Here is a 27,212-nt window from a genome sequence, read left to right as displayed (position 1 = left end):
CCACGAAATAATTGGAGTACATGTAACTGAGGGGGCGTTGTTTCACGACGATTTACTCATTTGTTATGTCTTGTAATGGCAATGAATGTCCACTTGGTGGCACCATCGCGTGCGTTATAGTAAAATAATGGAGACGCGTCAAAAAAAGAGGGCTGGGCTATCAATCATTTAAAATGGGGGGAAATGAAATATGATGAACCAAAACAAGTGCTTTCAACAAGTCGCGTTATTCAAACATTGCATGATGGACTTTAGGGTTAGTTTAAAAATACACGCGCGCACACACACACACACACATTTGCCCGTGTTGTGTAATTGGCTGAAGTGTGTGATTAGCCGTCTCCAACAGACGGGGATTAAGCCTGGGGAGTGTGTAATTATGAATCGAGCATACGTCAGCAGATAAAGCGGCAGCGGCAGCGGCAGCCACCCGAGCGAGGCGCGGCGGGGGGTGGATGCCCTCCGGCGACCACCCAGAGCCGCGAGACGACCGGGCAACGGGCCTTCCGAGCTCCAACGAGGAGTGCCACGACGCGCACACACGGCGCTCCCCAGCCGGCTGGCAGGGCAGCTCTTCACCCCCCCATTCACCCTCCTCCTCTTCCTCACCCTCCTCCTCCTCCTCCTCCTGCTGCTGCTGCGGGACAGACAGCATCCTATGCAGCTCAAGATGGCGGTGCAGGCAGCAGAAAACGAGGCGATTGTGAGTGTTATTGCAGCCCGACGCGCCGGATTGCGCTTTTTCTTTTCTTTCTTTGATATTTCCTTTGTGTGCGCGCGCGCGTTCGAATCCCGCACGGCGGATTTGTGCGCGCGGCGAGGCGAGGGGATTGCTGGCTGTCTGTCGGGGCTCACCTGGCCCGCTGGTGCTCGGAATCTTGACCCGCTCGGCCGGAGCTCCCCTTGTTGCGTTCCAGGACCCACACACACTGTGTTGATTGTAACATTTTTAAAAATATTCATTTTTTTTTTTTTTCAACAGATGGTGGAGGACGAGCAGCTGAACGACTCGCTGGGGAGCGTCGGCCTCATCTCACCTGACAAGGAGGATCTTGCACGGCTCCTGGTAGGAATGAATGGAGGGAAATTTACATGCGGTTGTCCGATTTCCATAACGTTTGGCCGGATTTGCCTCCGGGTGGGCTAAAAATCCATCATCGCGGGAGGAGCTGGGGGGCGATTTGTAATCTTTTGGCATGCATTCACACCTATTGGCAATTTAGAGTACAATGGACCTGCATGATTTTTTTTTTTAAAGCGTGTGGGGGGGGGGGATAATTGGTGAAAGAAGCCGGATGCAGCCTGAACTGATCAATCAGTCCGTGGCAGGGCACTTTTTTTTTTTTTTTTTACATTTACATTCAAACTTGTGGACAATGGAGAGTGTTCAGTGATGCTAGTATGCATGTTTTTTTTTTTTTTGGGGGGGTGGGGGCTTTTGGAGAGAGAAGTGGGATGGACTCGGGACCGGTCTGGTATTTAATAGCAGCCCAAATGACTTCAAACTTACAATCACATTTGGAAAAAATGAGAGTATTCTAGTCTGTCGGCGAGAGAAGCGGGGGAAACGCGGGATGGGTCGGCGGCCAATCGCAGGGGGCGTAAAACAAACCGGCCTTCACATTCACACCTACGGACAATTGAAGCATTCAGTGAAGCTAATGTTTACGTTTTCGGACTCAGAACTTGCAAACTGCGCACAGGAATTGGAACCTCAGAACTGTGAAGTCCGCGTGATCTATTTGTGCTTATTTTGAATAACAAATGTTTAATGTAATGTGTTTTTTTTTTTCTTCTTCTTTTTAATGTGCAGACGGTGCCCTTCAGCGGGCGCATCCGGGGCGGCATGAGACCAGGGAAGAAAATCATCGTTATGGGCATCGTGGACCTGGAGCCAGACAGGTAAAAAAAAAAAAAATGTTTGTCTTTTCAAAACATAAAATAAAAGTTGCTTATTAGATTATATTCACGTTAAGCACACGATGACAACATGCAAAAATATACTGTTGTGTATGCTTGAAGATAATTGCCGAACACGTGCAAAGCCTGAAAGGGCTGTAAAAAGGCCGCAAACCTGATGTTGGCCACCCCTTATTTACATCGATAAACCCTTTTGTTCTAAAGGCGGTGAGGCCCCCCCCCCACGCTCCCCCAACCAATGAATAATTACTGCGTGAACGTGAATGGCGACTCCTTTAGGCATGCAAAGGCAGTCAGGGCGTTCCCTCTCCAGAACGAGTGAGTAAAAAGGAAGAGTGGAAAAAAAACGAAAAAAAAAAAAAAAACAGAGGGGCGACTTGTCTGGGTGTGACTTGACCCTACATGGAAAGTTCAACGTGGAACTCGCCCGCCCCGCCTGCGCTGCGGTGACTTCATCGCTCCCCGCAGCTGGCCGCACGCATGCCAAGGGTTCATGCGTACATGTGGACAAAAGTACCGGGACACGCGTATCTCGACTCGATGAGCTCCTCAATCGGCTGTCGGACTACCAGACTTGAGGCCTCACTGGATCCTCATTGCCGAAATGGTGGAGGACAGCGACAGTTACGTTCCGGACCGGTGAAAATCTGTGAGAGATAGAGAAACCATTAAAAAAAAAAAAAAACACTTTTCATATAGCTTTACCTCTCCCAGCGCAATTTTGACACATTTAAAGCTTTTAATAGTAATAATAAGAGGCAAGGCGTGCTTGCTTCAAGACGTTTATTTTGTCCCAGTTGATGTTTACTTGAAAACTGACAGACTTAATTCACCTCACCCTCCACAAAATATTCCTACTCTTATTTTAACAGCAAAATGTTTGTCCAAACCACTGGTGTCAAACTCAAGGCCCGGGGGCCAAATCTGGCCCACAACATGATTTTATGTGGCCCGTGAAGCCAAATCTAGAGTGTCCATTTCCACGACTAGCAAAAATGTGAACCGAAATTTCAAATTGTCATATACCATAAATGGGCGGCACGGTGGGTCAGCTGGTAAAGCGTTGGCCTCACAGTTCTGAGTTCTGATCCCGGCTCTGCCTGTGTGGAGTTTGCATGTTCTCCCCGTGCCTGCGTGGCTTTTCTCCGGGTGGGCGCTACAGTTTCCTCCCACATCCCCAAAAACATGCAACATGAATTGGACACTGTAAAACTGCCCCTGGGTGTGATTGCGAGTGCAGCTGTTTGTCTCCATGTGCCCTGCGATTGGCTGGCAACCAGTTCAGAGTGTAGCCCGCCTCCTGCCCTTTGACAGCTGGGATAGGCTCCAGCACTCCCCGCGACCCTTGTGAGGATAAGCGGCAAAAGAAAAATGGATCCAATCCAAACCACAGGTGTCAAACTCAGGGCCCGGGGGCCAAATCTGGCCCACCACATGATTTATGTGGCCCGTGAAGCCATATCTCGAGGGTCAATTTTCATGACCCTCGTAAAAATCTGTACCAAAATTTCAAATTGTCAGGGTGTACCCCGCCTCCTGCCCATTGATAGCTGGGATAGGCTCCGGCACTCCCCGCGACGCTCGTGAGGATAAGCGTCAAAAGAAAATGGATGGATGGATGAATATATCATAAATGATAAAGTTGAGCTATTACAAGCATTTTTGCGTTGCCAAACATGAACAGTTGAAAAACACATTAGCCTTGATTTCTAATTCCAAAACTCGTTCATAAATTAATTGCGTAAATATAATGAGATGATTACATATTTTTGTTCCACAGTCATAGGGAAACACAAACTACAATGTGGCCTTGCGAGAAAAATATGTTTGACACCCCTGAAACCATAAAATATTGTGTCATGAAAGCCTGCTAGGTTAACGCTAACATGCGATGTGAAACGCCATAGATGGGCAATTGACAATTAGCATAGATGTTAACGATTCATAAACTGATTTAACACAGAGAAGCAACACATACAACAGTACTTGTGAATCTACTTCCTCACCTCTGTGGGGAAACCAGGCTATCCCTGGAAATTAGTTGGGGACCTCCTGGACCTCTCCTCGCTTTTAGTTACTCGTTGCGTTCGTCGGCTTCATCGTTTTTTCCGTGTTTACATTCGACCGGACCACGAGCGGACTTTCCCGTCAACATTGAGCCGTCCCGACAGTTTGGTCACCGGCGCCTCTTCGATCCCCGCCCCCCGAAACCCTTTTTTGCAGTTTTGACGTCAGCCTGACCTGCGGCCGGGACAAGGACAAGGACGAGGATGAGGCGGCGTACGACGTGGCCCTCAAACTCACCGCCCGCTTCTCGGACCGCCAGTTCCTGCGCAGCGCCCGCGTGGCCGGCAAGTGGACCGAGGAGGAGGCCTCCACCGCCTACTTCCCCTTCATCCCAGATCAGCCTTTTCGGGTAAATCACCGATGACCTTCAGCGGCCATTTTCCACATTTATTTTCTGAATGAATAATCCTAATCCAAATCTAAAAATCGTACAACTTCATCAGGATGCAGAATCGATTGTGGTTCGCGAACACGTCGAGACCCCCAAAAGGAGATTCGCGTGTCGAGATCGAAGCTCGCGTACCGACAACGTTTGTTTCCCGTGCGCGCATAAATCGAAATCACGTCTCGATGACAACGATGAAACATGTCGCGGTTTTGTCCAACACGATAATTGCGGTCCCCGGCAACTGGGACTCCCGCCGCCTTGGATCCGCTCTGCCGTGTGCGTCCGCACGTGTGCGGCTGTCCGGCGGAATCTGTTATTTTGTTAGATGTCAAAACAAAAAGTCACAGGTGTCAAACTCAAGGCCCGGGGGCCAGATCCGGCCCGCACGCGTGATTTTATGTGGCCCGCGGAGGCAACTTTTTTTTTTTTTTTTTTTTGTTGAAATCTGTCCCAAAATTTCTAATTGTCATGTCATAAATGATGATGTTGAGGTATTACAAGCATTTTTTTGTGTTACCAAACAACATCCATCCATCCACTTTTCCGGGTCGGGTCGCGGGGGAAGTAGCTTCGGCAGGGATACCCAGAGTTCCCTTTCCCCAGCCACTTCTGCCAGCTCTTCCGGAGCGTTCCCCACGCCAGTCGAGAGACATCGTCTCTCCGGCGTGTCCCGGGTCGCCCTCGGGGTCTCTTTCCGGACACGCTGCGGAGGAAACTCACTTCGGCCGCTTGTATCCGGGATCTTGTTCTTTCGGTCACGACCCACAGCTCATGCCCACCGGTGACGGTAGGAACGAACCCATTCCCGTTGATTTCTGATTCCAAAACTAGTTCATAAATTTCACGTGCAAATACGTTAAGGATTTTTGTGGTTTCGCAGTCATAACGGCCCTCTGAGGGAAACCCGAAGCAAAATGTGGCCCGTGACAAAAATGAGTTCGACAACCCAGTTCTACGGGCTCCTCGGTTTTTCATCAGGTTCCGTCTTGGTACAAGGAAGAACCGCGCGTTCTTCTTGACTCGAAAAGTCCGCCGCCAGGCTAACAAACGGGCCTTCGCTTATTCCTTTGCTATTTTCTTACCAAAACAAAACAAGCAAACAGGAAATTCCACATCCGCGCAGATGGACGATGTCGTTTCTGCGGATTACGGACGCCGCGCGTATCGTGAATTTACGCCGTGCGACCCGAGGAAGTTTCTGCTCCAGTAACTCGCAATGCGGTGACGGCCACGAGCGGCGCTCGCATGAGAATACGCCCAATATGCGCTCACTCATCCGACGAGGCCGAAATATTTTACAAATGCCTCTCGGGCGGATTTGAAGCTGACGGTCCCGGTTTATGTCAGCGGACCCAGCTGATAACGCGCAGCGCCAGAAGCTGCGGACGGCAGATTAAAGCCTGACGTGTTTCCTCGCCGACTCGAGGACGTGCGTCGGGACCCGCGACAAAACGTGTGACTTCCTGGTTTGTTTGCCGGGTTGCGCTCAAACACGCGAATGTTTGCGGCTTTTAGATTGTCGTCAGCGTCTTGTCCCCGTTGCGTTAACGTCGCAGCGAAATTCACGCCAGGAACGTCTTCGGTCGGTTAAGAATGCAACAATTAAACCAAAACCTTTGTCGTCATAAAACATTAAAATCTTCAATATTTCTCAAAAAAGCACAACGTCGGTAGTTTGTCTATGTTAGCATCTTTTTTTGGGGGCGGAAAATACTTTTTTTTTTTAAATTTGAGAAAATCACTATATTTAGTCAATATTTTGACTCTCAACTAGTGACCAAAACTTTATGAAAGTGTGCCGCTCCCTTCCAGCTGCTGTAAACGGTAAACCTAAATATTGAAAATCTGGATTTTTATTTTTAAAACAATAGCAAATGCAAACAGTTAAATGATACATATGAGTTTACATATTTTTTTCCAAAATGGATCGCTTGCGATGCTTCGATGCAGAAAGAAGCGCGTCAGCCACAAAGTTAAATATGTACACTTGTTTCTGACGATGATATTAGTCAATATTCTGACTCCCAACCAGTGACAAAAAACTTTATGAGATTGTGCCGCTGCCTCCCTGCTGCTGTAAACGGTAAACCTCAATATTGAAAGTCTGGATTTTTATTTTAAAAACAATACCAATTACAAATAGTTAAATGATACATTTGAGTTAGCATCCACCTATTCATCATCTATTTTCTTAGCCGCTTATCCTCACGAGGGTCGCAGGGAGCGCCGGAGCCTATCCCAGCTGTCAACGGGCGGGAGGCGGGCTACACCCTGAACTGGTCGCCAGCCAATCGCAGGGCACATCGAGACAAACAGCCGCACTCGCAATCACACCTAGGGGCAATTTTTAATGTCCAATTAATGTTGGATGTTTTTGGGAATGTGGGAGGAAACCGGAGTGCCCACCCGGAGAAAAGCCAGGCAGGCACGGGGTGAACATGCAAACTCCACACAGCTGTGCCGCCTTGAGTTATGGAATATTTTGTTAAAAATGGATCGCTTCGATGCGGAAAGAAGCGCGTCAGCCACGAAGGTGAATATGTACCAACTCGTTTCTGACGATGACACATGACGTCATCAGAAATTTTCAGCTTTCTAGTGCATTAAAGTAGCCATTGAACACCATTTTGGTGCCTCAGCTGGAGAGCGTTGGCCTCACAGGTCTGAGGTCCCGGGTTCGATCCCGGACCCGCCTGTGTGGAGTTTCCATGTTCTCCGAGCACTCCGGCTTCCTCCCACATCCCCAAAACATCCAACATTAACTAGACACTCTAAATTGCCCCTAGGTGTGATTGCGAGTGCGGCTGTTTGTCTCCATGTGCCCTGCGATTGGCTGGCGACCAGTCCAGGGTCTACCCCGCCTCCTGCCGGTTGAGGGCTGGGATAGGCTCCAGCACTCCTTGCGACCCTTGCGAGGATAAGCGGCAAAAGAAAAATGGATGGATGGATTTCAACAGCAAAATGTTCATCCAGACCACAGGTGTCAAACTCAAGGCCCGGGGGCCCAAATCTGGCCCACCACACGATTTATGTGGCCCGTGAAGCCATATCCACAGTGCCAATTTTCATGACCCTGGTAAAAATCTGTCCCAAAATTTCAAATTGTCAGGGTGTACCCCGCCTCCTGCCCGTTGATAGCTGGGATAGGCTCCGGCACTCCCCGCGACGCTCGTGAGGATAAGCGTCCAAAGAAAATGGATTGATGGATTCCAACAGCAAAATGTTCATCCAAAGCAGGGTGTACCCCGGCTCCTGCCTGTTGAGAGCTGGGATAGGCTCCAGCGCTCCTTGCGACCCTTGTGAGGACAAGCAGCAAATAAAATGGAAGGGTGGCTGGATGGAATCCCATTTTGGTGTTGTGTTAAATAATAGCGATATGCAGTAAATATGGATACGACCCTCGGTAAATCAAGCAAGAGTTTTTTTGTGATTGGCCGTCGCAAAGGTCAAACGGTCGAGGGCCGTCCACGGAAACTCCGCCGGACGTCCAACCCGGTCCGGTCCGGTTGTTTCGGGTCCCGACGGCGTTTGACGCAACCGCGTTTGTCCGCCCGCAGGTGGAGATCCACTGCGAGCACCAGCGGTTCCGGATATTCGTGGACGGACACCAGCTCTTTGACTTTTACCACAAAGTAAAATCTTTGGCCTCGATCGACACGGTGCGGATAGACGGAGACCTACAGATCACCAAGCTGGGCTGAGCGCGCACGCACACCAACGGAAGCTCGGCGGCTCGGCTTTGTGCGCGCGGAGGACTTGTTCGAGCGCTCGCCCGAGCGCGTCTGCCCCGCCCATCACACGTAACGCACCTCCTCGGCTTCTTCTTTTTTTTTTTTTTTTCTCACCCCCCCCCCCACCCCCTAACCCTTCTCTGCGAGCGGTCATTTGATTTTTATTTCTCAGGTTTTAGTTTCATCAAATCTCTACAATCCTTCCCACGTGCTATTTCGGAGTTTTTCTTCTTGGAAAATGTATGCTTTTTATGATTATATGGGATTCGAGTTGAAATGAAACGCGGGGCCTCTCGTCATGACTTTCTGTTTTTATGTCGTTGCAATTAAATGTTTTCATTAAATGAGGTTTTTGATGAATTAGAAAATATTACATTAATTTTAAACATGCTTAAAATATCTTTACTTTTTTCCCCAATAACTCAGTATAACATTTCAATTAAAATGTTTTGTAATTTTTCATTTACAAAATACGTAAATAGAAATATTTCGTAAATATTAGGTTCTTTTATTGGCAATGTCATACTTTTAGTGCTGCTCAAAATTGTTTTAAATGTATGTTTTAAAAAAACAGTAGTAATGCTTATTGAAGTTTTACTTTTACATTTTTTTAATTGGATAAAAAGTAATTTTAAATTTACATTGAAAAAACTCACAGCATTTGTATTTTCCATTTCCATATTTTAATTTAAAACATTCTATTTTTAATTAAAAAATAATGTTTTCATTAAATGAGGTTTTTGATTAATTAAAAAAACAAACATGCAATTGTTAATTTTAAACATGCTTAAAATATCTTTACTTTTTTCCCAATAACTCAGTATAACATTTCCATTAAAATGTTTTTAATTTAAAAAAAAATGGAAATATTTTGTTAGGTTCCTTTGTTGGCAATTTCATACTTTTAGTGCTGCTCAAAATTATTTTAAATGTACGTTTTTAAAAAACAGTATTAACGCTAATTAAAGTTTTACTTTTACATTTTTCAATTGGATAAAAAAGTTATTTTAAATTACCTTGGAAAAACTTGCAGCATTTGTATTTTCCATTTCCATATTTTAATTTCAAAAATTCCATTTTTAATTAAAAATTAATCTTCATTAAATTAGGTTTTTGATTCATTAAAAAACATTAAATTGTTAATTTTAAACATGCTTAAAATATCTTTACTTTTTTCCCCAATAACTCAGTATAACATTTCAAATAAAATGTTTTTTAATTTTTCATTTAAAAAAAGAAATGGAAATATTTTGTAAATATTAGGTTCTTTTATTGGCAACAGTATGAATTGGATTAAAAAAGTCATTTTAAATTAAATTGGAAAATTTCACAGCATCTGTATTTTCCATTTCCGTATTTTAATTTAAAACATTCTATTTTAAATAAAAAATTAACACATTTATAGCTAATTTTTGTTGCAATTTCCATAATTTGAAATGTAATTTTTAAAAAATGTCCATCTTAAATTCAATTAATTAAAAAAAATGTAGCAGCATCTCTGCTTGCATTTCCGTCCTTTTAGCAACGCCGACGCCCCTTTTGTGCAGTTGACGAGCATTTTTTTTTAATAAGACCCTCGTAATAATTCGACGTGTTTTACAGCAGGAGTTAATCCCACTTTAGAATTTATTGCACTAAAAGTCGCATATCGCAAAGATGAGTCGAGCATTCCAGCCGCGTCTTCTTTTCCTGGCGTCCCTCTGGGTTCCCCCCCCGCGCTCCCCCACGGTTGTCACGGTAACACATGACCTAAATAGTCTAAATTGATGATGATTCCTCACGGGAGGAGGAAGCCAAACAGGAAGTAGAATTCTGGCTGTTGGGCATTTTGGATCGGAATTTGCATTTTTGTTTTAATCCCCCTCTTCAGTCCCATTTTTTTTTTTTTTTTCCAACCAGACTTCACACGAGTCCGATACGCAAATGATCATGACGTCGCGCTTTTGTACATGATTTGAGGTGCCGCGTTGTTATTCGGTGGTGTCGTGAGGTGATGATGGTGAAGTTTGTTTTTTTTTTTTTTTTTAGCCAGGAGCAGAATCCGATTGTGGTCACGTTTTGAATGTATGGCATTTCGGGCATGGGACAGCATTGATGTTTTCACGTCCTTTGAGTCGTTCACAGTGCTTCACTTTATTCCAAAATGGATTCATTTTTTTATTCTCCACACTACCCTACATAATGGCACAGTGAAAAGGGCTCATTAGTGTGTATTGTTTTATTAAAAAACGGCCGCAAAATAAACGCGTCACAAGCGCATTCTTGCACGGCCGCGAGTTTCGAGTGACGCCACACGCTTATTTGCCGACCCCCACAACGCCCCTCCCTTCAAGAAACACACATTCAAAGTCACAGATACTACAGCAGGGGTGCCACGTTGTAGTTCCGGTTTCTGTCAGGGGGCCATTAGGACTGTAAAACCGTCAAAACGTTGAATTGACCCATCATATTCCATCCATCCATTTTCTCAGCCACTTATCCTCACGAGGGTCAGCAAGGCAGGAGGCGGGGTACACCCTGAAACGGTTGCCGGCCAATGGCAGGGCACATGGAGACAAACAGTCACACTCACAATCACACCTAGGGGCAATTTAGACTGACCAATTAATGTTGCATGTTTTTGGGGTGTGGGAGGAAAGCGGAGTGCCCACCCGGAGAAAAGCCAGGCAGGCACGGGGAGAACATGCAAAGGCCACACAGGCGGGGCCGGGATCGAACCCGGTCGGTGTGATTGCGATTGCGACTGTTTGTCTCAACGTGCCCTCCGATTGGCTGGCGACCAGTTCAGGGTGTGCGCCGCCTCCTTCCCGTGGACAGCTGGGATAGGCTCAAGCGCTCCCTGCGACCCTCGTGAGGATAAGCGGCGAAGAAAATGGATGAACAAGTAATCACAAAATGTATCGCATTTAGTAAAGGAGGCCTACAAGAATGTCTCATGACTTTTATGCCCAAATTGGACTTTTCTCCTCCCCCCCTCCCCCTCTCCAGCTTCATGCGCTCACACGGTCCGTTCCCAGCTTCTTCTTTTTTTTTTTTTTTTTTTTTTTTCTTCTTTTTTTAGGCAAACGGGAAATGTGCGCCCAGCCCGTTGCATCATTACTGCAGCAGCGGGGACAAAAACGTGCTCTGTTCGCGTCGACCGTCGCAGGCTTACAGTTACAGCGCTGTAATGACACGTTTCGCTTACAACCATTTTTGCAACGGGCTCAAAAAGCCCGTGGAAGTAATTGTAACGTGTTTGTTGTCGGCTTTGGCGAGAAACGAGTGTAAAACGGGATGGATTTTTTTTTTTTTTTTGTGGTTACTAATACACTCGAAACAACTTGAAGACTGTTTTTGTGTGTAATCCAGGACCTGATTAAAGCGTTTTAACGGATGCCATGTGATGAAATGAGTGTTCCTATCCCACAGAGGAGAATCTTGTTTACACAAATGTCTTAATCTTCTTAACTGCAGAGTCACTTTTTGTCCTGTATGGAAGTAAATATGTTCCACACGGGATTTGAATTTGAAATGTAAAGTGATCACGTTTTCAATAGTTGTGTTTCAGTGTAACTTTTCAATGTTAACAATTCAACCGACTACAATTCGCTGTCTAAAATTCACCGTCTGTGGCACCAGGCAGGGTTGCTGCAGGTCAGAACCGAACAGCCAGCCAATCGCAGTTCGGCTTACGTGACGTCACATACTAAGAAAGCGTCACTGCGATTGGCTGGCTGTTCGGTTCTGACCTGAAGTAACCCTGCCCGGTGCCACAGACTGAATTTCAGACGGCGAATTTTAGCAAGTATGAAAAATGTGATCACTTCACATTTCAAATTCAAATCCTGGTGGCACATATTTACTTCCATAGTCCTGTTCCCCCCCCCCCCCCCCACACACACACACACATCTGCATCTTTTAAATTTGCTTTTTACACGTTTTACAACTCGGGGCGTCACCCCCAAAGGCACAAAGTGGTACTTTTTAGCTTGTGCAGTTGCTGAGTAACGCTTTGATCTTCATCCGTTCAGGTTTTGTACCCACGGGGTGCCTTGAGATACGAGTTCCTTTCGTGACTCGAAACACTTGCTTCTCGAATAATCCCATCTCGTCCTGGAGTGCACATTTTGCCTAGATGGGGGAGGTAGAATTCGGACATGGAGCTTGAGGAAACGTCACAATTCCTCCGTAGTAACACTGTAGTAAGGCGGAACGGTGGAGCAGCTGGTAAAGCGTTGGCCTCAAAGTTCCGAGGTACCTGGGTTCGATCCCGGACCCGCATGTGTGCAGTTTGCGTGTTCTCCCCGTGCCTGCGTGGGTGTTCTCCGGGCAGTCCGCTTTCTTCCCACATGCTTTCATCTCAAATTTCTGCTCACAAGTCAAGGCAAAACAAAATAAATTGTAAGTCGAGTCGCTTGTATCTCGAGGCACCACTGTAATCCTGTGAGAGTGTGAAAATATGAATGGTCTCCTCTTGATTATTTGGTCAATAATAACCAGCTCCCCCGCACCATTATATATTTCACACCTCTGTAAACGTAGACGTCATATTTTGCCACCGATTTATTTGACATCCATGCATGCTATTGGACTTTTGATGTACACATTTATAAAAAATGTTTTGAGATAAGTTAGGAGCCGAGGAACAAGCAGATGGCATTTTTTTTTGTACACGTGATGAATTGTTCAGATGTACCATTAAAACTTTCAAGACTTCCTAGAAAGCGGCATAAACTCCACGACGTGTCCTCTATCGTGTTCTTTTCTATTTATTGCGGCATAACCAGCAGCGTGTGCGATGAAAACTTTGTTTCAACACCAATGAAAGTGTTCTGGTATATTTTGGGAAAGGCTGCAGGCAATTTTTTTGGGGTGTGTGTTTTTTTTTTTTTTTTTAAACCACAAAAATCAACTTAAGTATCATATTTCACTGCAGTGTTTTCTGCGGTGTGGTATCCCCGCCGGAATAACTTCAAACTACTACCGCTACTGTTTTTAGACCAGCCCGGCGCTTCGGCAAATGTTGCTCTTCCTTCCTTTTGCTGCTTTTTGTAAAAAAAAAAATAAATAAATAGAAACAAATACTCCTTTGAAAATTAATAAACTTCATCTCCTTGGTATGTCTGTGGTCATATTTGACTTTATACAGGGATGAGAATGATTAATTTGGTAAAACAGTAAAAATGTCTGCCTTGGGGGGTGTATGCCCCCCGTTGGGCTTTAATTTTTTTTTTTTAATAAAACACTTAAATGGGGACCTCTGGTTACTTCTAACAGTGTAAATACAGGGCAATCATAATATTTTGAAAACTTAAAACATGAGTCCAAACAACCAAAATAATTTTGCCAAACTTTAGACATAAAAATGTAGACAGTGAAATTTATATCAAATAGGCAACTGCACTTACAAATATATATACTATTATACTTCAGAAATAAAGTACACAAGTACCTCCCTGCTCCCCAAATTTTGTCAACAGATTGACACGTTTCACAAAAATAACAATACCAGATGAAAAAACTCAGAATTCCGCAAATCTGTGGAAAGTTGGAACCTCTTTTAATTGAATTTATCAACTGTTTAAAAAAAAAAAAAAAAAAAAAAAAAAAATCACAACTTTTTGTTGCAATTTTCAATGCAAAGTTTATTTTTATAGCTTCGGATACATGAGGGAGGCTCATCAAAGATGTGCAAAACAAAACGACGCCGTGTGATTGACAACGGTGCTGCGTCATCCAAAGCAGTAAAATAAATTCAAAATTTGAGTTCAGTTCAGAGCACTTTTCTGGCCTTCTTGCGATTGTCTTTGTGTTCCGTTTTCGTCTTCTGCTTCTCCTGCAGTCGCTGCTGCTTCTTTTCCATGTACGCGGCCACGTTATCGAAAGCGGCCTTGTGCAGGTGCTCGAAACGCCGAGCGGCCTTAGCCGAACCGTCGACGGTCTCCCAGTGAGGCAGGAAGGCCGCCGTCGCCCTTTGCAGTTCGGGGCTGGCGGCGTCGCACTTCCACGCGCTTTGCTCGAGCGTGCAGATTTGTAACGGCGTCTCGTCGGAATCCATCAGCACCCAGAGCCGGCCTTCCGGGTCGAAGGTCGCGTCGAGGGGACGGCGCGGCAGGGCGACCCTGCTGCGGGGCGCCAGCTTTTTTCCGTTATCGTCTCGATTCAGCGCGAAGAACTGAACGCTCGACACTCCGTCGCACTGCACGGCGACGTGACATCCATCCGGGGAGCCGGTTATTCGGCAGACAGTTACCCTCTCGTCGTCCGATTTCTCGACACTCGTCTCTTCGAGGGCTTTCAAGTCCCAACTTTGGAGCCTCTGTCCAGTTTCGTACTCCCACAGCTTGATCGTCCCGTCCCCTGATCCTGACAGCAACCAGGGCAGCTCGCCTGAGGGAACCAAAAGCGAGCTGACAAACTCTTTGTGTCCTAAGCAGAAGGACTGGATGTTGTACGGCGAGCAAAGGTGACTCACTCTTATTTTTTCATCCCGGTCTGCTGTGATAATATACTTCCCATCAAGTGACATAGTGAGGGCGAGCACCATGGAGAGGTGGCCCATCTTGAGCTCGCCTTCTCTGTCCGGTTGGATCACCGAGAAGGAATACACGTCACCCGACTTGTCAGCCACAAGTACCTCGTCCTCCGCCCCGGTAAACGCCAAGGACGTGCCCCTCCTTGCCAACCACCTGGTGCTGACACACTGCCAACATTGTTGACATTCGAATAGGACCAGTCGTTTGGAGTCATCTGTGAGTGCCGCCAGTTTCCCGGATGGTGAAATAGCGAACGCGAGAATCATGTCGCTTCCAGGCGCCCCTGCAAGACTACCGTCCTCGTCGGCCTTTGGCTCATGCTCTCTTTTCTTAGCGGTGCTGCAGTCAAATACGAATGGCTTTCTATCCTGCTTGACGTGAGTCGCAATCAACTTGGTGCCACACGACAGAAACATCCACTCACCTCTGATCCCGATGGCGGCCATGTCTGTGATTCCGAGCGCGACTCCACACGTGCGCTGTTTTGAAGCTGATGTCGGATCTAGTTTCGCCACGCCCATTTTGAGCTCCGTGCCGACGGCGACTTTTAGCAAGGAAGGTCAAAGTCGTCAACGCATCCCGTCTGTGTGGAGGGCGAAAAAATAGCAAAAGACCAAAGAAGCTGCTACGTTGTGCTGCATAGGGTTGTGTGATACGTCGCATATGTAACAACACATTAACCGTAACTCCCATTCGCACGGAGAACTTATTAATGTCTTTTTATTTTAAAAACATCCTACCTTCATAACATACGGTTAGACTTTGACAACAGCTTAACCTTCGTGAAAAACAGTCGAGAAATACGCAACTTGCGATTTAGTTTCACCCTCCATGCACTGTCTTTTGTGGGAATGTATACCTTTCCAACATGGCAGCCATCTAGGCACGTTGATTGGCCGAGTGGTCACAACATGCTAGTGTATCTATATTCAATTTTCAGGTCTATGAGCTATGCTACTCATTAGCGACTCCATCGACAACAGGGAGATTGACATTGTATTGACCAAATACATGTCTTATTACCACGTATATTCAACCATTCTAGTCTTTACTGCACTGTTCATGTCATATCCCAATATATAACATTTTGGGATTAAGTACAGTTCGCTTTTGGTCCGCGATCGTTCTCCATTTTCCCGGAAGTGCCTTGTGTTTTACTCATACGCATGCGCAGTCGTTACAGAACGTGTGTTATGTTTTGGTAACTGCGCCGTCAGAGTATCTTTAGCTTGCATAATCCACAAGATCGCAGTTTCTGGAACTCAAAGCATCGCTACAACATGTCGGGGGCGACCCAGCTGGAAAACGCCAACCCGGTCATATTCGAGCGGTCCGGCGAGAGGCTGCTGACGGCCGCCGACGAGGATGAAGACGTCCACGACCCCATCGACGACAGGGAAATCTTTGATATCTTTTTTGTGACGGACTTTATTATATTCATGCGAAGTGGCTGCATCCGCAACACGTAGCGTTATCCATACTTGAGGTTTTCCCCATTGGCACATTAATATCCAATGACTGTTTGCATATTGTGTTATTAAACCTTATTGTGTTTTCATAAACGGCATAGGTGCGCGTCAGTCTATTTTGGACTCTTTAGTTTTCCGTTATAACCGGAAGTATGTCGCAGTTTATCCAAAATTTATAAAACGCTAGTTTCATAACAATTGTTCAAACAAGTCGTTTTCATCTGTATATACTTTTCCCACGTTTATAGACGTTAATACAAATAAAGAACACTTTCTGTGTAATATTTTCACATAACTGCACACACATGGTAAAGTTCCTTTCAGTTCTGGTCATCGTCAATTTTTTGGGGAGATCCCGCGAGTTTTCATTTTCTAAATTGGATATTTAAAAAAAAAACACTATTTTGTTTAATATTTAACCATCATAAAATATGTGAAATAAATAATGGAAAAAAATCCAAATGTTTAAAATCACGTCCTAAATATTTAAGGCTGAGCTGCTCTCATTTCGCGACTGGATTGAAGGATGAAGATGCACGATTGCCTTTAACTGATCCAACATCTGATCCGATCGATCAACGATCCCGAACATCCGCTTTCTCTGGAGGAGCTCAACGTGGTGGAGCAATTCAGAGTCAAAGTAGGTTCTTTCTTCTAAATCAAATTTTAAATGGGAATTGTTTTTGTTGTTGTTGCATCATTTCATTCAGGCGGAAACTAATGAATGCCTAAATAAATAAAGAGCAAATATAAGGACCATTGTATACTCAAATGAGGGGGAAAAAAAAATCAATATTTTTGTTGTTGTGAATGTCAGCACGATTTTCTTCCCCACATGATTGGCATACCCACCGATATTTGTATTTCAAATTCTTGAGATACACCTTGATGAAAAGACAATTTTGTCTTTATTCAGTTTGCAAAAATGTGGAAAATAGCGAACGAGCTTTGTGAATTTTTATAGTTTGGAAATTTTGGTATTATTGGAGATTAAGTCCATTCGACTTTTCATGTACTCTACTTTTTGTGCTCCTTTCACGGATCAGCAAAATCATCAATGTGCGGAGACTAAATTCAAATTTACCCATTAACATTTCATTCTTGTGAATGCTTCATTCATCCATCCATCCATTTAGTTTTGCCGCTTATCCTCACAAGGGATAATCGCAGGACACACGGAGACAAACGTCCGCACTCACAATCACACCGAGGGGCAATTTAGAGTGTCCTATTAATGTCGCATGTTTTTTGGGATGTGGGAGGAACCCGGTTCGGCCGGAGAAAACCCACGCAACATTAATTGGAAACTCTAAATTGTCCCCCGGTGCGATTGTGAGTGTGGCTGTCCTGCAATTGGCTGGCAACCAGTTCAGGGTGTACCCTGCCTCCTGCCCGATGACAGCTGGGATAGGCTCCAGCACTCCCCGCAACCCTCATGAGGATAAGCGGCAAAGAAAATGGATAGAAAATTCATGGGGTTTTTTTTTTGGGGTGGGGGGGGTCGTGCAGGTGAACGACGCCGACAGCAACGTGGACGTGGCGTTCACGCCCACCATCCCCCACTGCAGCATGGCCACCCTCATCGGCCTGTCAATCAAAGTCAAGCTGCTGCGCTCGCTGCCCGACCGCTTTAAGGTGCGCCGCCGCCGCCGCCGTCCTTTCGTTTCTGCCGTGTGTCCGTCCTGCGGGGAAGGGGTTGGAAAAGTTTTTAAATGTGCGAAAATGTTGTCACCTCCAGATCGACGTGCACATCACGCCCGGGACGCACGCCTCCGAGGACGCCGGTGAGGACGCGTTTGCTCTTGCCGCGAGTTGGAAGTTTTCCTTTTTTTTTTGCTGACCCCCGCCTGCGCCTTTTTTGCGCCCGCAGTGAACAAGCAGCTGGCCGACAAAGAGCGGGTGGCGGCCGCGCTGGAGAACTCGTCGCTGCTGGAGGTGGTCAACCAGTGTTTGTCCTCCAGGAGCATCTGAGAAACGTCGCCGACGCCGTTAAAAACGCGGCGAGGATCCGCGTTTGACTCGCGGCCGCTTCATTAGGTACACCTGCACAATCTATTAGCGGCTAAGTCAAATCAAAATGAAAAACGATAATTCTATGTTGAAATAAAAAATACTTTTTTAAAGCATTATCCAAATATTTCCACCCCCATAACAGATGTGCCAGTCTACCTAATTTTGTTTCAAAGGTTATTTTTCCACCGTAACCTGCAGACAGAACCTCTGGAAGATGTATTTAATATTCACTTGAAAATGTAGTATTAAAATATTCAGTTTTATCTATCTGCCCTTATTATTTGTCTGAATCTTTAATGCATTGTTTATCACAACATTTTTCTAATCCAAATGATTGTCCACTTTAAATTAATTACTTTTACTCCATGTAAATAAATGAAGTTGACATTTTTTATTTATAATTCATCTCACATATTACATTTATTTTTTTAAAGAATTAAATCAGTTTAAAAAGATATCTTAATTAAATTTTAATATTTACACTGCCATTTCTGTTTACTGAATGTTTTAACTAATGTAGAATAAAAGAAATTATAATTACCTTGTTTGTATAACAATTCCTCTAAATTACATTTTAATAATTGCAATCTCAGAAATGACTAGTTTTACCATATGTTGCAAAATAAATTAATCCAAGTACGATCACGATAAAGTATATCAATATTTTAAATTCCCTGCAGTGTTGACAATAATTAGTGAAAAGTTGTAGTTGGTTTATATCTAAATGAGCAAGCTTCGGACCTTTTAAATTATGAACAAAAAAAAGTAATATAAATTTGGGTAAAGACTAATGAAATATGACAATGACTGGTCTAAACGTGTGTTTTTGGGTGCAGATAAAAAATACACACACATATATCTAAAAAAAATCAGTAATCTAAAAAAAAATCGGATTTTATTTAAAAAAAAAGAACTGGCAAACAACTGAGTCATTTTGAGATGTCCACCAGGTGGCAGCAGCGTAACATAGCTCCTGCTCATTTTTTTTTCTTCTTTCCATCAGATGAAAAAAATAATAATCAAAGGAAATAATTGTGCATTTGTTGCCACTAAGTGCGCAAGATGGCCGACACTCGCTCGATGTACTTCGCACTCTTTTTATTTTCTTCGTCCTCGCGCACAAAAAAACAAAAATAATAATTGAAAAACCAGCAAGGGGATTACGTAAATCCAGTCGTGAACGTCCCACGGTTATTTAACACCACGTGACGCCACGCCTGTGAAAGCACTCAGAAGACTTTTGGAAGACGTTCGCAGCTTCCCTGCCATCTTCTGCTCCTCCCAAGTTAGAATTTTTTTTTTAATACATTAAAAAAAAAAACAACACTTTGTTCCCCACAAATCACCATGGCTGACATTAAAATGCAGTAGAGTAGTAGGCTCCTGTGTTCGTCATAAACGCAGCAAATTTTATCGCTAACAGCTAATATTATGGACAGTTTTTAATGTGAACACGGCACTGAAAACAGATGGATGGATGAAATATATTTGCAGAAAAATTAAAAGTACTCTTACATAAACTGCACTTAATGATTAAATTCAAATTCTGTTTTTTAATCATAATAAATAATGTACACAAGTGATAAGAACAATAATAAATACAACTTGAACTGTTCTTAATTGGGACTTTTTTAATGTAAAGAAGAAGTAGCTGTTCATCTTTTATTACATATATTTTAAAATACTAATACACAAAGAATAGAAGCTAAATAAATCTAAATCTTGATATATATTTTTTTAAAAACGCAGTTGATCAAGCTTTTTTTCTCCAACATTATAAATATTAAATTAATGTTATTTTCTTTTCCAATAATGTGCATAAATAATGCAAGGAATTAAATTAAAATAAATGATTTTTTTTCCAAAAGAGTGGGTGATTATTTATTATATATGGAATGCAATAAAAAAATGGACATTCTTGTAATTTGTTTAGATATGACTGAATCGGGAATATGGTTTTTTTCGTCCTTTTTGCAGTTTTGATGTGCTGTTATGAAATAACTTCCACTTTCATTTGAATTTGGGCCGGACGAGTACTGATAAGTATCTGGTACTCCTCGAGGGTGCCGATTCCTCCCACCGGTAAAAACAAATCAATAATATTAGTAAGGCCTCCTCGCCGGTAGGTGGCGCGACACTGCCGCGGTTTGACCCATTTGGCGAACCAGATCTCTCATTGTTGTCACCGAAAGTTTTCACGTCAGAAATACGAAGTGGCATCGGTGGGCAGTTGAGAATGAATACCGGGACCGTTGTCCGTCTAAAATAATAATAATAATAATAATAAAATAAAATAGCATCAAAGATGGCTGATGACTCGCGGAGAAAAAGCATAAGTATTTATTATTGAGCTGACATTTTTCCCACCGCGCGACTTTATCTGCATATGCGCCCTAAACGGATAAACGGGCTCTCGTTTTTCGGGTAAATCTCTTGTATGCGCCCGGGAGGCTGCGTGGGCTGCACGGGCGCTTCGGTGGGGGGGGGGGGGGGGCAATCAGGGCAGCATCTGGCCCCGCCCACTGCAGACTGGCCCCCGGGTTGACTGCCATGCAGGCAGCCGCCGACGCACGTCCACTTTTGTTCCCACTCGGACGCCGCGTGGACGCCTCCTTGGCTGCTGCTGCGGTGAGTTCACGCAAAGTCACGTTGGCGAGGAAGTACCGCCAGCATGATGAAGACATGTCATCCTCCTCTTCCTCCCCCTGGAAGCAGCAGCTGGCAGTGATTCGGGCTGCGGGGATTGTTTACTGCAGAGAAGCCGAAGAGGGAGCGCAGTTCTTCTTGCGTGGAGATCTCAGCGAGCGACTTGTTTGTCGGCTGCGGGCCCAGGTTGGTTGTTGCCCCCCCCCCCCCCATCCACACCCACATCTTATCTCTTTCTTGCCTTTTCTATCCACTCCAGCATGATACAAAACGCGCCTGAAAAAGTCAACAACGAGCCCGGGGGAAAAAAAAAAAAAAAAAAAAAGGACCACGGTGGAGCTGTTTTGTTTGGACGAGTGCTGCGTCGCATTTGGTTTTGATTATCGGTTCTTTATGTAAGGAGACATCTGCTCAGCTGCATGCACATCAATAAGTGGAATGTGCGCGCGCGTACATCCTGTTTGACAGAAAGCACTCTTCCATCCGAGCTACTTGCGTCGACATTCCGGGGAAAATTCCGAAAAAGAAGCCGCGCTGAATTCATCACGCGGGATGTCAACTATCGGGGAAACTTCAAGTTTAATACGGTGCTCGTGTGCCTAATGAAGTGTCCGCCGTGCACAGTAGAAATGTCATGTCATGAGCCGAGCCGCTTATCCTCACAAGGGTGGCGGGGAAAGCCGCAGACTTATCGCAGCTGGCTTCGGGCGAAAGGCAGGCTACGCCCTGAACTGGTCGCCAGTCAGTCGCAGGGCAGATGTCGACACCGTCACTGAGCGGGAATCGAGCTCACGCTGCCCGCACCAAAGGCAGGCGTGTGTACCGCGACGCTGATCGGTGACCAGTAGAAATGGTGATCGTCAGATTTTTTTTTTTTTTTTTTTTTTAAAGCATTTTTTTGCGTTTCACACTTAGCGAAAAGTGTCATCATTGTCACTTTTAAGTCAATTGTATGTTGGACTGCCGTGTATGATTTCTAATGCGCAAAGAGATCTTTTTGTGGTAAATAATAGTGACCACAATAAAAATCCTGGTTATCATTGGTAATACCACGGTGTTATTCAAAAGAAAAATGCAAGTAAATGGTAAATATTAGTACCTTTAAAAAAAGTAATCAGCGGCAATGTTCTCAGCTTTTCTAAAGTGCACTTTCTGCACATTAGAAAAGAATCAAATAAAAAGAAGAAAAGAATGATGAAAGAATGTCATGCGATGTCATGTTATTTGAAGTAGAATCCATGAAGTTTCATTGGTTGTTGCTATTTGCGATTTCTAATGTGCAGAGTCACCATGTATAACAATTGAACCCCCCCCCCAAAAAAATCAGTCGTTCCTAAAACAAATGCAAGCAAGAAGTACAAATTAGTTGAAAAGCTAATGAGCTGCGTGCTAATCAACATTCGTAATGTGCACTTTCTGCACATTAGAAATGATCATCAAATCGTGACACTTTTTAGTTCTTCACAGAACAAAAAGTTTGCTGTTAATAAAAAAAAAGTCATTTTAAATCTATCTTGCAGAGTCTTGCGCGCATTGCACTTGTTGCTATTTGCGATTTCTAATGTGCAGAAACACAATTTATGACATAATGAATGAAAAAAAAATCAATGTTATCGTGTTCCTTTCATGTCAAGACCTGTGTAAATACGTGTCAGCAAAAAAACACAAAAATTAAAAATCAAATGCGCTCGCCGCACATTAGAAATTCCTCAAATCTTTATCCACATCAAAAGTTGAAGTTTCAATGTGTTTTTTGCCGTTTCCGATTTGTAACAAAAAGTTATGCAAAGTTATGAAGATTTTAGTGACCAGAAAATCATGCATATAGTGTAGTATTTTTATTGTCTTACCAAAACTAAACAAAAACAACAAAAGAGCACAAATTAAAAAAAAAACTAAAAATCAGCAACCTTGTGAACTTTATGCACTATAATTTGTTTACTTGTCGTTTTCGTTGACCTGTAGTATTAGAATGTGCGTATAACTTAGCAGTGCTGTTGTGTTTTGTTTGTATTGCACGTTTACTGCTGAAGGCCGCTTGTACTCCATCCAGCCATCCATCCATTTTCTTTGCCGCTTATCCTCACAGGGTTGCGGGGAATGCTGGATCCTATCCCAGCTCTCAACGGGCAGGAGGCGGAGTACGCCCTGAGCTGGTCGCCAGCCAATCGCAGGGCACATAGAAACGAACAACCAATTGCACTCACCGTCACACCTACGGGCAATTTAGAGTGTTTGCCTGTTTTTGGGATGTGGGAGGAAACCGGAGTGCCCACCCGGAGAAAAGCCACGCAGGCACGGGGAGATCATGCAAACTCCACACAGGCGGGGGCGGGATTGAACCCGGTCCTCAGAATTGTGAGGCCAACGCTTTACCAGCTGATCCACTGTGCCGCCCACTCATACTACTCATACTTGGGGGGGAAAAAAGTGCTGCGATACTAAAACACCGATACAAAGTTTTTACTCTTAAGTGTTACATTTGCGTAAACTCATGCCGTGTATTTTAAATATTGGATTAGGCCGAAACGCGATTTCATAACACTTACTTTCCAAGGTATAAACGACATTATGGAGTATCAGCAGTAGTACTTGTACTCTGTGGGGGGACACCAAAAACTAAATGAAAACTAATTTTAATGGTCTGCAATGTTATGACAGCGATGCTGGCGGTCATGTCGTAATGTTTTGTTTTTTTTTTTATTTAAGTTGTCGGGGTTCCTCGCCGGGCTCGTCCTGCCTTGGATCGTTTCCGTCTTTCCGTCGGACGCGAGGAACTTCTGTAACGTGACGAACGGAACAAGTGAGCGCGGAACACGTCGGCTTTGGCTCTTTTCGGCTCCAGCAAAATCCAAAGTCAATACGCAGGCGAGGACGAGATCTCTCCCAGGAGAAGGCGTCGGCTCGCGTTGCCGACACGTGACGCCGATGTTATTGACGTCTATTAGACGTTCTTTATGTACAACAAAAATGTTACAGTGGTGACAAAACATTTGAGTTCTAATCCGAAACCTGAACCAGGTTGGGGTCCGTTTTGGGGTCCTCAACCTTTTAGGCTGAGAGAGCCACAAACCGCACATATTTTGAAATGTAATTCCAAAAGAGCCATACAATATTTTCAAAAGTGTATTCGTGCATGTTATGTAAGAGCGACACTTTTAGAGTGCAATAAGTCTCTAAATTCATTTCAATAATATTATGATGTTGCGAACCAATGATGACAAAAGTACTTCTGACCATCAATGCCACTTCTTTGCTGATTTCATACGTCATTAAATTAAATTAAACTTGACGCGGCCTTTGAGACTTCCATCCGTTATTCGTGAACGGAGGTTGGATTTAATTCATGTTTGTAATGTTCTGTGGTCTCGGGTTCGATCCCGGCCCCGCCTGTGTGGAGTTTGCATGATCTCCCCGTGCCTGCGTGGCTTTTCTCCGGGTGGGCACTCCCACATTCCAAAAACATGCAACATTAATTGGATACACAAAAAATTGCCCCTGGGTGTGATTGTGATTGTGAATGCGACTGTTTGTCTGCGATTGGCTGGCGACCAGTTCAGAGTGTACCCCGCCTCCTGCCCGCAGGACCCTCGTGAGGATAAGCGGCTAAGAAAAATGATGGGTGGATTGATCGTGCTCGACTGTCAAATCACAGCGAGTGTTGATGGATGGACGGACATTATTATCTCCGCACAGTAGTCGTCGTGGAACCTCGTTTGAAAGCTTGAAAATATTGTGAGTCGTATGGTGCCCTGCGGGGTCATGTGACCAACACACATTATTATCATCATCATCATCATCATCACCAGTAAGATTGCGTGAAAAGAATGTCCCAAAAAGCAGTCAAGCAACGGTAGCATTCCTGATACGTATTGGAGCTATCTTTTCTCTCTTTCTCTCTCTCTCTCTCTCTCTTTTTTTTTTGTCGTTCCACGTCATCCCCCGTTCGGAGCATAAACGCGCCGGCAGCCTACGTTTCCTGGTGAGGTCTCGGGTGTCGGCACGTTATTGTTTGAATATTGTTTACATACGTTATGCTCAATTCATCTATTCATCCATCCATTTTCTTTGCCGCTCATCCTCACGAGGGTCGCGGGCAGCGCCTGGAGCCCATCCCAGCTTTCATGGGGCAGGAGGCGGGGTACACCCTGAACTGGTCGCCAGCCAATCGCAGGGCACATACAGACGAACAGCCACGCTCACAATCACACCTATGGGCAATTTAGAGTTTCCAACTAATGCTGCTCCGGTTTCCTCCCACATCCCAAAAACACGCGACATTAATTGGACACCCTAAATTGCCCATAGGTGTGATTGTGAGTGCGGGTGTTTGTCTCCGTGTGCCCTGCGGTTGGCTGGCGACCAGTTCAGGGTGTACCGCGTCTCCTGCCCATTGACAGCTAGGACAGCTCCAGCGCGCCTCTTGTGAGGATAAGCGGCAAACTAAATGGGCAATTTAGAGTGTCCAATTCATGTTTTGGGATGTGGGAGGAAATCGGAGTGCCCGGAGAAAATCCACGCAGGCACGGGGAGAACATGCAAACTCCACACAGGCGGGATCGAACCCGGGTCCTCATAACTGTGAGGCCAACGCTTTACCAGCTGATCCACTGTGCCGCCCATGCTCAATTCAGTGAAATGTATTTACAGTATACTGTTACGTGATCTATTTCCAGCACCTTTTCTTGGACATGGGCTTCGCCAAATGTCTTGATTTTTCCCGTCACGGTTTTTTACATTTTTTTTTTTTAAATAACGCCTTGACAACATGCACGCGTTTGTGTGTGATGACATCATCCTGTTAGGCCGCACAACGAAGCCAGTTGTAGAACTGCAGAAGCGGCGCAGGAAATCGCAAAGAACAGAAGGAAATGAAAAAAATGCCTTTCAGCGAAAAAGCTGAAAATCGTGCAATAAAAATAACACTTCTGCATGTACATTTTGGGATGTTTTTTTAAATAGCTTTTTTTTTTGTGCTTTGCTTTTGTAATTCAACCCTGGACTATGGAACTAATAAGATCCATCCATCAATTTTCTTTGCGGCTTATCCTCACGAGGGTCGCATTGAGTGCTGGAGCCCTTCCCAGGTGTCAACACCCTCAACTGGTCGCCAGCCAATCGCAGGGGACATTGAGACAAACAACCGCACTCACAAATCACACCTATGGGCAATTTAGAGTGTCCAATTAATGTTGCATGTTTTTGGGACGTGGGAGGAAACCGGAGTACCCGGAGCAAAGCCACGCAGGCACGGGGAGAACATACCAACTCCACACAGATGGGTGTGGGGTCGAACCCGGGTCCTCAGAACTGTGAGCCCAACGCTTTACCGGCTGACTCACCGTGCCGCCAGTAATAAGTAATTTTTTTCCAGTCAATGATTTGAAGGGTGTGAGCAACCAAACTTGCTTTTCTTTGAACTAAGCTGGCGGTTGCCTTCTTTTTACACTTGTGCGGGAGTTGAAATTCCTGCCGCGCGTCAGTTTGGTTAGCCGAGGCTCCGCGCGGGACGGCGCTTTATGCACGCGGCAGTGGCGGTATTGTTCGAGCCAGCTCGGACGGGTTCGGTTTTTACTCCTCAGTGGACACGGACGACACACACACACGCGGTGGTAGTGAGCGTGCGAAGCAGGAAGTGCGACCCGGAGAGGACAGGAAGTGACTGCTGTGAATTTAGTCAGCGTCGCAATCGTTTCATCCTGCGCTCCGTCGCGTTCACAATTTCACGAGCGGTCGTTTAACGTGATTGCTTATAATAATTATTCACATGTCAATGGACTTATATGGTATCTATATTTCTGTGTAATATGGAAAAGCAATTGATCTTCGAGAGTCAAGAGGATATTAAGTACATTTATCCATCCATTCATTTTCTTTGCCTCTTAACCTCACAAGGGTCGCGGGCAGTGCCTGGAGCCCATCCCGGCTTTCATCGGGCAGGAGGCGGGGGGCACCCTGAACCGGTCGCCAGCCAATCGCAGGGCACAGGGAGACAAACAGCCGCACTCACAATCACACCTAGGGGCAATTTTTAATGTGTCCAATTATTGTTGCATGTTTTTGGGATGTTGGGGGGAAAGTGCCCGGAGAAAAGCCACGCAGGCACGGGGAGAACATACAAACGCCACACAGTCGGGGTCGGGATCGAACCTGGGACCTCAGAACTGTGAGGCCGACGCTTTCCCAGCTGCTCCACCGGGCCGCCTGTTAAATAAATATTTTCATAAATAGTTCTGCTTTTTGTTAATTTTCCAAAAATTAAACAGAAAAAAAATCAACAATTTAAAAAACACCAACAGCTAGCAGTAATTATACAAAATAATGCATGAAATAAAAATATAATAAGAATAAAAGTAAAAAACCCCAAAAATGGTAATAATAAAATACAAAGATTAAAAATAAAGATGAATACCAAATGTCAAGCTAAAAAAAAAAAAAAAATACAGCACGTTAACAAAA

General features: G+C 44.7%; 3 protein-coding genes across 3 annotated transcripts; 2 read left to right on the top strand and 1 right to left on the bottom strand.

The window, feature by feature from the left end:
- The first annotated feature begins 324 nt into the window (after nt 1-324).
- On the top strand, nt 325-8,453 carry LOC133509614 (galectin-related protein B-like). The gene is made up of 5 exons (XM_061836820.1): nt 325-703; nt 983-1,066; nt 1,814-1,902; nt 4,144-4,336; nt 7,933-8,453. Exons 1-5 carry the CDS (start codon nt 659-661, stop codon nt 8,074-8,076), a joined length of 555 nt encoding a protein of 184 aa, XP_061692804.1. The 5' UTR covers nt 325-658; the 3' UTR covers nt 8,077-8,453.
- Nucleotides 8,454-13,726: 5,273 nt separating this feature from the next.
- On the bottom strand, nt 13,727-15,289 carry wdr4 (WD repeat domain 4). Its single transcript, XM_061836816.1, has one exon. The coding sequence runs from the start codon at nt 15,144-15,146 to the stop codon at nt 13,863-13,865; it is 1,284 nt and encodes a 427-aa protein (XP_061692800.1). The 5' UTR covers nt 15,147-15,289; the 3' UTR covers nt 13,727-13,862.
- Nucleotides 15,290-15,770: 481 nt separating this feature from the next.
- ciao2b (cytosolic iron-sulfur assembly component 2B) lies at nt 15,771-18,372 on the top strand. The gene is made up of 5 exons (XM_061836821.1): nt 15,771-16,034; nt 16,657-16,734; nt 17,604-17,729; nt 17,833-17,878; nt 17,965-18,372. The coding sequence occupies exons 1-5, from the start codon at nt 15,906-15,908 to the stop codon at nt 18,063-18,065; spliced, it is 480 nt and encodes a 159-aa protein (XP_061692805.1). The 5' UTR covers nt 15,771-15,905; the 3' UTR covers nt 18,066-18,372.
- Nucleotides 18,373-27,212: the final 8,840 nt, after the last annotated feature.

Source organism: Syngnathoides biaculeatus, chromosome 12 (assembly GCF_019802595.1).
Source record: "Syngnathoides biaculeatus isolate LvHL_M chromosome 12, ASM1980259v1, whole genome shotgun sequence".
In the NCBI taxonomy this organism is placed as follows: domain Eukaryota; kingdom Metazoa; phylum Chordata; class Actinopteri; order Syngnathiformes; family Syngnathidae; genus Syngnathoides; species Syngnathoides biaculeatus.
This window is presented reverse-complemented; position numbering and strand designations above follow the sequence as displayed.